The sequence below is a fragment of the Mercenaria mercenaria genome, chromosome 17 (genome assembly GCF_021730395.1).
Source record: "Mercenaria mercenaria strain notata chromosome 17, MADL_Memer_1, whole genome shotgun sequence".
In the NCBI taxonomy this organism is placed as follows: domain Eukaryota; kingdom Metazoa; phylum Mollusca; class Bivalvia; order Venerida; family Veneridae; genus Mercenaria; species Mercenaria mercenaria.
Window position 1 is genome coordinate 38528054 of NC_069377.1, and position 13251 is coordinate 38541304.

Sequence of the window (13251 nt, forward strand, 5' to 3'; positions counted from 1 at the left end):
TGTCACTGGAGTGTTTAATGACTCAAATGTGGATGAAGATATTGGACAATAGCTTAAGTCTCAAAAAATGATATCAGTATAAAAGTAACATAATTCATGGGAAACTTCTGCAAAAGTAATGCACCATGTGTCACATCATGCGGCTAATAATTCGGAACAACTGTTTTAAGTTTTAATTAAATCTATTTAGTAATACTGGAGATACAGCAAAAGTGCATCAAAACTTGAACCGGAAATTCTATTAGTAACAAGAGCTGTCACTAATGGTGACAAATGCCCCCACAACGCCTCGACCTTTGACCTGGCGACCTTGACCTGGTGACGCCAAAGTAGGGGTCGTGTACTCAATAAGTACTATCAGCATGTGAAGTTTGAAGGTCCTGGGTGCAGTGGTTAGCGAGTAAAGTGCCTTCATGCAAAAAGTTAACGTTGTGACGAACGAACGAACGGACAGTTGAAAACTAATATGCCTCCCTTCGAGGGCATAAAAAGAGGGCATAACTCAGAACGTACTGGTGCCGGTATTATTGAACTTGTGTTGTATGATGTGAGTGATGATGTGGAACAACCATTTTAAGTTTGATTAAATCCATTCAGTAACAGCAGAGATATAACAAGAGCTGTCCGTAAGACAGCCAAGCTCGACTATTCGAAATATTGTCACAGAAGCAGGAAATTATTACCCAAAATGTGAAATATCAAAAGAGTTTTAAGTTAGAAAGGGGACATAATTTGACCAAAATACATATCAGAGTTATGGGACTTGATGTTATCAACTAGTTTTATAACCCCGAAGAAACATGTTAAGTTTCAATTCAATATCTGCATTAGTTTTGGGGATAGTAACTTGCATGTAAAACTTTAACCAGAATTTTCTAAGTCCAAAAGGGGGAATAATTTGCTCAAACTACATGTTAAGAGTAATGGAACTTGACCCAGTGAGGTTGGTAACTGACCTAGAAAAAGAATAAATAAGTTTCAAAGCTATATGCCTTTTGGTAATAGCTGTATGTACTTGCACGCAAAACTTTAACCAGGATTTTCTAAGTCCAAAAGGGGGCATAATTTGCCCAAAATACATGTCAGAGTTATGGGACTTGGTGCTATCAACTAGTTTTATAACCCCGAAGACACGTGTGAAGTTTCAATTTAATATTTGTAGTAGTTTTGGAGATAGTTACTTGCATGTAAAACTTTAACCAGGATTTTCTAAGTCCAAAAGGGGGCATAATTTGCCCAAAATACATGTCAGAGTTATGGGACTTGACCCAGTGAGATAGGTAATTGATCTAGAAAAAGAAAAAATAAGTTTCAAATCTATATGCCTTTTAGTAATAGCTGTATGTACTTGCACGCAAAACTTTAACCAGAATTTTCTAAGTCCAAAAGGGGACATAATTTGGCCAAAATACATGTCAGAGTTATGGGACTTGACCCAGTGAGGTAGGTAATTGATCTAGAAAAAGAAAAAATAAGTTTCAAATCTATATGCCTTTTGGTAATAGCTGTATGTACTTGCACGCAAAACTTTAACCAGAATTTTCAAAGTCCAAAAGGGGACATAATTTGGCCAAAATACATGTCAGAGTTATGGGACTTGACCCAGTGAGGTAGGTAATTGATCTAGAAAAAGAAAAAATAAGTTTCAAATCTATATGCCTTTTAGTAATAGCTGTATGTACTTCCACGCAAAACTTAAACCAGAATTTTCTAAGTCCAAAAGGGGGCATAATTTGGCCAAAGTGAAGGTCAGAGTTATGGGACTTGGTGCTATCAACTAGTTTTATAACCCTGAAGGCACATGTGAAGTTTCAATTCAATATCTACATTAGTTTTGGAGATAGTAACTTGCATGTAAAACTTTAACCAGAATTTTCTAAGTCCAAAAGGGGGCATAATTTGCTCAAAATACATGTTAGAGTTATGGAACTTGACCCAGTGAGGTTGGTAATTGACCTAGAAAAAGAATAAATAAGTTTCAAAGCTATATGCCTTTAAATGATAGCTGTATGTACTTGCATGCAAAAACTTAACCAAGGTGTGACGCTGACGCTGACGCCAGGGTGAGTAGAATAGCTAGACTATTCTTTGAATAGTCGAGCTAAAAAGCATCAAAATTAAACTAATTCTAATTAAAAAGGGGATATAACTCATAAAACATTTGTGCCAGAGTGACTGACCTTGTGCCATATGATGAGGATGATGATCTGGAAAAACTAATTTAAGTTTTAATCAAATTCATTAAGTAATGACAAAGATATAGTGAAAGTGCACCACAATTAACCTGAAATTCTAAGTAAAAAGGGGGCATAATTCATGAAATATTAGTGGAAGAGTTACGGCCCTTGTATCATATGATGTGGATGATGATGTAGTACAACTATTCTAAGTTTGAATCAAATCTATTTGGTAATAACAGAGATAAAGTGAAAGTGCATCAAAATCTTAACCTGAAATTTTAAGTATAAAAGGGAGATAACTCATAAAATACAGGTGTCACAGTTATGGCCCTTGTGTCAAATGATGTAGGTGGTGATGATGAACAACTATTTTAAGTCTGAATCAAATCCCTTGTGAAATAACAGAGATATAGTGAAAATGTATCAAAATCAACATAAAATTCTAAGTAAAAAGGGGCATAATTCATGAAAAACTGGTGCCAGAGTTATGGACCTTATGTCATATGATGTGGGTGATGATGTGGAACAACTATTTTAAGTTTGAATCAAATCCATCTAGTAATAATTGAGATAATGCAAAAGTGCACCTGAAATCCTAAGTAAAAAGGGCGGATAATTCATGAAATATTGGGGCCAGAGGTATGACCCTTGTGCCATATGATGTGGGTGATGATGAGGAACAACTATTTTAAGTTTGAAGCAAATCCATCAAGTAATAACAAAGATAAAGAGAAAGTGCATCAAAACTTTAACCAAAGTGCAGACGCGGAAGGATGCCGACGCCAGGTCGAGTAGGATAGCTCTCTATACTTTGTATAGTCGAGCTAAAAATTGTAACTGAACTTGTTGTTGGAATGTGCCTAATTATAACTGTAATTTAATTAATTATAATTAATTACAAATTTTGATCTAATTGAAAATAATGAATAATTAAGCACAAACTAAATTAAAGTAATTGAAATTAATAAATTACTGAGTTAGATTTGGGTTGTAATTGTCAATTAAATCTAATTACTTTCAATTACTTTGGCTTTTTTACTGATCAATGGGCGTGTGAAATTTTCACAGTGACAGTAAATAGCTGACAGGTATTGTTGTATCAACAATCGGGTGTTAGTGGTGTTAATCCCTATTCAGTTCTGTTGTGATCACCGGGTGAACATTTTAGTCACTAAACCTAATAATAAGAAATGTACAGAAAAACTGATTGAAACTTGTCATTCTGTCTTGGTATTACACATAGTGCACATCATGAATTCATCAGCTCTCAAACATTTTATCCTTCCAAAGGATACTAGCGGAAATTTTCAAGCAAAATGCAGACAGTGTGCTCAAGGGAATACAAGGGTAGTCTACAAGTCACTTCACTTATTTGCTAATATTAACATGCATGTATTAAGTAAATGATTTGATTTGCTGCTTTTATGCACATTTTGTCAAAAAAGCTTTGAATTGTAAATATTTATGTTGAATAACAAAAATTGTTTTGCAAATGACTGAATTGTTAAAAATAAAATAATTAATCATAATTAATTACTTTTGGCAAAATAATTGTAAGTAATTAATTACTTTTTGAAAATGGCTTGTAACTTAATTTAATTAGCAATTTTCTCAATGTAATTGGAATTAATTATTTTTTAAAATAATTAGACACATCTCTGTTGGAAACTATACGATCACGGGTGTGACTATGTTTTATTTATTCATGTTTGCAATGCACGACCGCACCTTTTTAAGCAATTCTTTTTTACTTCCACACGCTGAGGCTAGCGACAAAAGAAATAGACTGAAGGGACTTAAATTTCGCTTTGACACAACTAAAGTTGCAGTACATCAAATTTAACTTACAGAGTGAAAATACTTTAAGAAGAAATTTTGATGGGCTTTTAGAATTTCCTTAAGCTAACAGGAATTTTGAGATATAAGCAAGTTCAAGACACCAAGGGTCAACTGTATCTTGAAAAACTAATTTTTTTATCTTTCACTTTCATATTATGAAAAGTGTGTGAATGCATGTGAGGCAGAACTACCTTCGTGATGGCTTTCTCTTCTATAATGAGCTAAGTTAATTTTATAGGAATTATTTCCCAATAAGTTTGACAATAGAAGGAATAGTTATAGTAATTTCATAATGATGGATGGCCATTAATTATCAGTAATATAGATTGAATTTAATTAATAGCGCTGAACCAGAATATAGAATAATCGGCAAGACTATTATCAATATTATATAATAATAATATGAATTATGTATCATTCAAAAGATTAAACTATTTTCATGTAATTTCCTTAGAGGTTACATATTAATTTAATAATAGCTTTTATCTTCCATTTATGGAAGAAAAGACAATACAATACAATACAATAATTTTATTTAGCTTTAAACAATGTTACAATGTTTCTAGCTACAAAGTCGAAGAGAACACAAAGAAAAGCAAGTATGGGGGCAATGATTGCAAAGTAGGCCAAAAACAAACAGAAGTAAGTGAAAGTTACATCATCAGTAAGTACAGTTAAACTGAAACTTATATCATTGTGAATAAAATTGTTCATATTCGAATGTATTTACACAGTAAAAATCATCCAGTTCATGTTACCCACTTCATCACCTACAATGCATATTTTGTCAGTTGCACACTTAGAGAGCTGTTGACTACTACCAAACATACCCAACTGGTCGAGTACACAGCAAGGTCCACTCGTCCTATCCAGACTTTAACTCGCCAATGCGAGCGGGCGAGAGGAATTTTACACCCCTGCAGTTCAGGTCAGTGCTGTTTTTAAAAGTAAAAAGTCTGTTTAATAATACTATCATCAATAAGTACAAGAGCTTTCAGTAAACTGATGTATGCTCTCCAAATTATCTTTGATACAAGAAGTGCGACAGCATTTACTTATAAGACATAAAAGTTTAAAAAAAAAAAAAAAAAAAAAAAAAAAAAAAAAAAAAAAAAAAAAAAAAAAACATTTAAAAGACAATTATGTCTATTGCAAACAAGTGAGCAGAAACTGTTTTTTAGACCCTATTTGACATTATAATATCCACAATGTTTAAAATCATTGAATTCATTACACTTACGCGCAGTGATCATTACAATTTCTTAGATGTGTATTTGACAATACTGACTTTTCGGGGGAAAATATTATTCGAGCCGTGCCATGAGAAAACCAACATAGTGGGTATGCGACCTGCATGGATCCAGACCATGGTCAGGCTCCATGCTGTTCGCTTTCAAAGCCTATTGGAATTGGAGAAACTATTAGCGAACAGCATGGATCCCGACCAGACTGCGCGGATGCGCAGGCTGGTCTGGATCCATGCTGGTCGCATACCCACTATGTTGGTTTTCTCATGGCACGGCTCAAATTTCTTATTCCGGACCTTTATAGTGGCTTTAAGCTTCCCACAGCTGTTTTTTCATTCGACACACTTCATCCCAACTCGAATTATTAAACAGACTTTTTACTTTTAAGAACAGCACTGACCTGAACCGCAGGGGTGTAAAATTCCTCTCGCCCACTCGCACTGGCGAGTTAAAGTCTGGATAGGACAAGTGGACCTCGCTGTATACTCGATCAATCAGGCGAGTGCTTTTTTACGTCATAACTTTACAGTTACTGGAACAGACTCGGAGAGAGAGTACTAACTACTCGCACCCTAGGTGGTTCCAATTACATGGTAATTGAAGTGATGGCCAGTTTACCAGCATGCAGCCAATAAAAAGCAACAAGCAAATTCGATGAATTGGAATCCCCTGCCGAAAAGGGTCAGAGTTGAGGAACGGCAAAAAAATATATCCAGCAAAAAGTTAAGAATGTTACCAAGAAGCAAATAATTTCATTAGTCAATATCAAATTAAAAGAAAATGAATGGTTTGTTTGGGTGGGGCTGTGGGGGGTGAGGATACAACAGTTTACATGTTGATTATAAATATCGATAGAAAATGAAAAATGAAAAATGGGGTGGGACCAAGGTAAGGAGGCAAGGTGGTGACCAGGTGTAGGTACACAACATCACATGTTTATAATAAATGTTCATGGAAAAGAATGAAAGAAGTTTAATGAAATTATTCCAATTGGTTGGTTTGTTATGTACAGATCTGTGGATTTTTAAACAATTAAAGGGCAATAACTATATGGAAAATTGACCAATCGAAAAAAAACTTGAAGGGCATCGTCAAAGTATCTTGGTTCATGTCTGTTTCAAGTTTGATGAAATTCTACCTGCTAGTTACTGAGAAATGGTTGCAGACGGACATTTTTCATTAAATCAAGGGCAATAACTCTGACGGAAATTGACCTATCAAAAAAAAACTTGACGGGCATCAGCACAGTATCTTGGTCATGTCTATTTCAAATTTGATGAAATTCTACCTGTTAGTTACTGAGAAATGGCTGCAGACTGACATTTTTTATTAAATCAAGGGCAATAACTCTGAGGGAAATTGACCAATCAAAAAAAAAACTTGACGGGCATCATAGCAGTATGTTGGTTCATGTTTATTTCAAGTTTCATGAAATTCTACCAAGTAGTTACTGAGAAATGGCTGCGGACGGACTGACTGACGGACAGACAACGCCATTTCAATAACCCCCTCCCGATTTCATCGGCGGGGGATAATAAATCACATGTAACAGTGTTGATAAGCTAAGGCCAGATTTTCCTTGATGTAGGAATTAATGAATAACATATATAAAATGATAGTGTGCTGTTTATATATAGTGCATGCATGTGCATTTAACAGCATGCTTTTTAAATTTGCCCATTATTTTCAGGAAACTTGATATATGGATATAAGACAAAATTAATCAACATCCACTTCAATCAATTTTGTGCAAAATATTTAAAACCTGTGACAACAAGAGCTGTCTCCATAGGATGACACATGCCCCCGCTGGCACTTTGAATGAATAGTTATGGCCGATGTTAGAGTTTAGGACTTTTGACCTACGGACCTGGGTCTTGTGCGCGACACGTCGTCTTACTGTGGTACACATTCATGCCCAATAATTTTAAAATCCATGCATGAATGACAAAGATATGGACCGGACAGGCCCATCAATGCACTATCATGAAATATGACCTTTAACGTCTAAGTGTGACCTTGACCTTTGAGCTACGGACATGGGTCTTGCGTGCGACAGGTCGTCTTACTGTGGTACACATTCATGCCAAGTTATTTAAAAATCCATCCATGGATGACAAAGATATGGACCGGACACGAATGCACTACCTTGAAAAATGACCTTTAACGTCTAAGTGTGACCTTGACCTTTGAGCTACGGACCTGGATCTTGCGCATGACACGTCGTCTTACTGTGGTACACATTCAAGCCAAGTTATTTGAAAATCCATCCATAGATGACAAAGATATGGACCGGACACGAATGCACATCATGAAAAATGACCTTTAACGTCTAAGTGTGACCTTGACCTTTGAGCTACAGACCTGGGTCTTGCGCGCGACACATCGTCTTACTGTGGTTCACATTCATGCCAAGTTATTTGAAAATCCATCCATCGATGACAAAGATATGGACCGGACACGAAAACTGCGGACAGACTGACAGACCGACAGACGGTTCAAAAAATATATGCCTCCCTTCGGGGGCAAAATAAAATTGGTCCTATCATTAGAATATAATTCAAAGAACAGAATAACTTCCATCAGGAAATTTGATAATAAGAAGACTATATTGAAAATACCTATGCTATTTATTTTTCTACATTAATTGTATGCCTGTTTGCCTTTCTGCCTGTCCATCAGTCAAATAAGGTAGATCTTGCTGCGACTTTATAAAAACAAGAGCTGTCTGATGACAGCGCGCTCGACTATTCGAAGAATTGATTTAAAAATGGGGTCAAAATATTTCCAAGGATATTCAGACAAAAGAAATAAATAGATTAGACAAACAATGTTCCTGTATTACTATGATTTCGACAAGTCTTGCACTAAATGGCAATATATGAGCCAATTTCAAAGTCCAAAAATGGCCATAATTCAGTCAAAATAGTTATGTACTCTTGCCTACAGATGGAAATCATAATGATAAACAAGTGTTCAAAGTTTAAAAGCCATATGTCAAATAGTTTTGACAAAACATGGACTTGTATGAAAACAGAACTAATTTCAAAGTCCAAAAACGGCCATAATTCAGTCAAAATAGTTATGTACTCTTGCCTACAGATGGAAATCATAATGATAAACAAGTGATAAAAGTTTCAAAGCCATATGTCAAACACTTTACAAAAAAATATAAACTGGTATGAAAAACTTAACCAAGATTTCTAAGTCAAAAGGGGCCATAATTCAGCCAAAATCCTTGATGGAGTTATGTACTCCTGCCTATAACTGGACATGGTGATGGTAAACAGGTGTTGAAAGTTTCAAAGCTTTATCTCAAAAGACTTTGTCAAAATATGAACTGGTACGAAATATTAACCAAGATTTCTAAGTCGAAAGGGGCCATAATTCAGCCAAAATCCCTGATGGAGTTATGTACTCCTGCCTATAACTGGACATGGTGATGGTAAACAGGTGTTGAAAGTTTCAAAGCTTTATCTCAAAAGACTTTGTCAAAATATGAACTGGTACGAAATATTAACCAAGATTTCTAAGTCGAAAGGGGCCATAATTCAGCCAAAATCCCTGATGGAGTTATGTACTCTTGCCTATAACTGGCCATGATGATGGTAAACAAGTGTTGAAAGTTTCAAAGCTTTATCTCAAAAGACTTTGTCAAAATATGAACTGGTACGAAAAACTTAACCATGATTTCTAAGTCAAAAGGGGCCATAATTCAGCCAAAATGCTTGATGGAGTTATGTGCTTTTGCCTATAACTGGCCATGATGATGGTAAACAAGTGTTGAAAGTTTCAAAGCTTTATCTTAAAATACTTTGTCAAAATATGAACTGGTACGAAAAACTTAACCATGATTTCTAAGTCAAAAGGGGCCTTAATTCAGCCAAAATCCTTGATGGAGTTACGTGCTCTTGCCTATAACTGGCCATGATGATGGTAAACAAGTGTTGAAAGTTTCAAAGCTTTATCTCAAAAGACTTTGTCAAAATGTGGACTGATACGAAAAACTTAACCAAGGTGTGACACCGACGCTGACGCCGACACCCGACGCCGACGCCGTGGTGAGTAGGATAGCTCTACTTATTTTTCGAATAGTCGAGCTAAAAAAACTTGTTTTATAACTAGATGGCAGTCTGAAGAATATGCTTATCGTTATATTTCATCCATATATTAAGTATGTTTGTCTGTCTGTCATTTATTGAAGATGGAATCTGTAACAGCATGTCCTTGAAATAGATAATAGAAACCATTTTTAGATTGGACCAGATATTGTTTATTATGCATGCTGACGTACCATGTACAGGTTTTCTAAATTCTATTCTGCTCTGTTCTATTATAAAACTCTGCAATACAGTGGTATAACCTTACATATTTAAACAAATAACGTATTCACTGCATTTATTCTCTAATAAAGATCGTATAAAATGCTCATGCAGAAAACATCTTAAAAAACATTTTCTTTGTAAATTATAAAGAACATTCAAAAAGAAAAAAGAAATGAAATAAAGTCAACGCCTTGAAAGACTCATTTTATTGTCATAGGTTTTAAATATTTTGCAAATTTAAAAGACATGCAGTTAAATGCACATGTCATGCCTTCACTATAAACAGCACACTATCATTTAATATATGTTATTCGATCATTAATTCCTGCATCATGAAAAATCTGGCCTTAGCTTATCAACACTGTTATATGTGATTTATTGCTTTTTATTGACTTCATGCTGGTAAACTGGTCATCACTCCAATTACCATGTAATTGGAGCCACCTAGGGTGCGAGTAGTTTCTACTCTCTCTCCGGGTCTGTTCCAGTAACTGTTTACCAAATTCAGCAAAAAATGTTTTGAATTACATGAAGAAAAACGATAACAAACTTTGCGTCAGTCGATGCTTTAAAATTCAATCGCTTACCGATAATGATTGAGCGCTAGACTGTGATTATTATTATTATCCATGCAATTATTACAAGAAAACCATGTACCGTAAGGCAGTCAAGATAAACTTATTTATCCGAGTTAATGTTATTATCGCACCGTTTATTTTCCCGTACTTTGTCAAAGCATGGCAAACCAACATCTGTAGTTTATTTGGAGAGCGGCCGAGATGGAGAACATAAAAATACAGTGAAAGAAAAACAAAAATGTCTGCTGTGAAAAGAAAAGTTAAGCAGAACAAATATGATTTTAATAATTAAAAAGGAAATGTAGTGTACAAGAGAATATTATTTATCTACTGTGTGTTATATTTGAAATTTGTTTGTTGTACATAATACTTCTTTCATAAAAGTGACAGTACATTGTACATGTATTAAAAATGTCATTAAGATAGTTGTAATTTTATCAGGGCGAGTGACTGTTCACTAAGGGCGAGTAGATTTTACTGGCCACTAGTCCTGCAGGGCGAGTGGTGTGAAATTTTTTTTTACATCCCTGATTACCCACTGATATGCAGCGTTTTTGTAACGGAGAAACCATTCTTTGTAACACTGATGTGGACGCTTGAATACTATAGTAAGAATGAGTGTTTATGTAACACATATACTAAAGAGCTGAATGTGTTCTAAATAATGGAAAGAAGTCGATAAAATGAAAGTTTTACTGCAAATGACCGATTTCTGAAGGAATTTCACTATAAATCCGTAGTGCGTAGTTTCTGCGGCAAAATCGACGTAAATACGGACATTCCATAGGGGTAAACAGGTCTGTAATACTGTTGAATTATCGAAGGGCAATAACTCTGTCAAAAAACATCTCTTGATAGTGAAGTTTCTTATGAAGATTTGCTAAATTCAAACCAGTGGTTGCTGAGAAATACTCCGGACAAGAATTCTACTGTAGTACACTGTTGTTGAATAATCAAAGGGCATTATCTTGATTAAAAATCATCCGTCCGGAACATGAAGATAACATGCGCATCTCCTCTCGATAGTGAAGCTTCCTAATTCCAACCAGTGGTTGCTGAGAAATACTGCGGACAAGAATCTTACTATAGTATACTACTGTTTATAATCAAAGGGCAATTACTCTGTGAAAAATCATTCGACCGGAACACAAAGACAATATACGCATCTCCTTTTGATAGTAAAGCTCCCTATGAAGTTTCGCTAAATTCCAACCAGCTGAGAAATACTCCGGACAAGAATTGCAGGACGGATGGATGGACGAAGCAGCAACTATATGCTTCCCCTGCAGGGCAGCAAAAAAAAACTGGCTGAATATACTGCTGCAATTTGTTTATGTAATGCCATTCTGGCTGGACGATTTCCTTGTACTGCTTGTATCATGTATGGAACAAAATCTGTCATAGAATCAGTGGAAACTCACCTTAAGTTCCTGTATTGTATTGTGCAACTTGCGACGCACTGTCTCGTGTTCTCTGCACTTTGAATTAAGATCATCATTCACAGCAATCTGCTCAGCAAGTTTCTGTTGTAAATCATGTATTGATGAATCTCTTTGAACAATAGTACTGTTGGCTTGATCAAGGGCCAGCTGAAAAAAGAAACAAGTGAATGAAGTATTGCCATGCAATAAAAAGTCCCCTACTGGAAGGCAACTAATTTTCTCTACTGCAGTATCCCATAACAATCTGATATCTGTTAATAATGTATAAACAATATTGTACTATATATACAACATGTTATAACACAACATTTGGATTAAAATTTGCATATATACAAAAATATACAGTTGTTGATAACTGCTTATAACATCTATAAATATAAAGAAGAGCACCACCTGCGGGTGCCATCGCTCGTCTGTAAGTGCTGGACAATATGTAAGAAAAGAGTTATGCTTCTTGGCCTTCTTACTCATCTTTATTGATGACAAAAAAAAAAGTATTAAGTTTCAAAGCTACAGTTAAGTATTCAAGAAAAGTGAACTTAAACAAAAAACAACCAAGAAATGACAATTTTCTAAGTTAAAAAGGCCCATAATTCTAATAAAATGCAAGTTATGGTTCTTGGTCTAATTACTCACCTAATGATGATAAACAAGTGTGCAAAGTTTCAAAGCTGTAGCTCTTATAGTTTTGGGGAAAGAGTGGACCTTAACAAAAATTTTAACAAGAAAATAAAATTTTCTAAGTATAAAAAGAGCTGTTCGTAAGACAGCGCGCTCGATTTTACTCAGTGCTTGACTCTGAATTAGAGCTTTGCCAGTAAAAACTTTATAAAACTTTAACCAAAAAATTCTAAGTTAAAAAGGGACATAACTCTGTCAAAATTCAAACCAGAGTTATGGGTATTGTTTCTCCTGGTGTAGACTTTGATAGTAAATATTTATTTTAAGTTTCAAGTCAAAAGCTTTGAAAGTAACAGAGATATTTGACTTTATCAAAAACTTTAACCAAAAGATTCTAAGTTAAAAAGGGGCCCAACTCTGTCAAAATTCAAGTCAGAGATATGGGGATTGTTTCTCCTGGTGTAGACTTTGATAGTTAATAACTATTTTAAGTTTCAAGTCAAAAGCTTTGATGGTAACAGAGATATTTGACTTTATCAAAAACTTTAACCAAAAATTCTAAGTTAAAAAGGGGCATATTTCTGTCAAAATTCAAGTCAGAGTTATGGGGATTGTTTCTCCTGGTGTAGACTTTGATAGTAAATAAGTATTTTAAGTTTCAAGTCAATAGCTTTGATAGTAACAGAGATATTAGACTTTATCAAAACTTGAACCAACAGCGACGCCGACGCTGAGGCAAGTGCAATAGCTCTATTTTTCTTTGAAAAGTCGAGCTAAAAAGGGCCATAATTCTGACAAAATGCTTATCAGAGTTATTATTCTTCGCCTATATAGTAACCTAATGATTGTAAACAAGTGTGGCAAAGTTTCAAAGCTGTAGCTCTTATACTTCTTGAGAAAAGGTGGACCTAAACAAAAAAATTTAACCAACGCAGACGCCAACGATCAAGTGAGGACAAAACCATCGTGGATTTTTTTCAAAAATCAAACAAGCTAAAAAGTATTTAATTTTTATTTTC

The 13251-nt window shown here is 34.9% G+C and overlaps 1 protein-coding gene across 2 annotated transcripts in view; it reads right to left on the minus strand.

Annotated features, from left to right (window-relative positions):
- Positions 1-13251, minus strand: part of LOC123536306 (carboxy-terminal kinesin 2-like) — a 101662-nt gene that overhangs the window by 58862 nt on the left and 29549 nt on the right. For both annotated transcript variants that reach the window (XM_045319378.2, XM_045319377.2), the window contains one exon: positions 11591-11758. In XM_045319378.2, coding sequence (XP_045175313.2) covers positions 11591-11758 — 168 coding nt within the window. The remainder of the gene's footprint in view (positions 1-11590; positions 11759-13251) is intronic.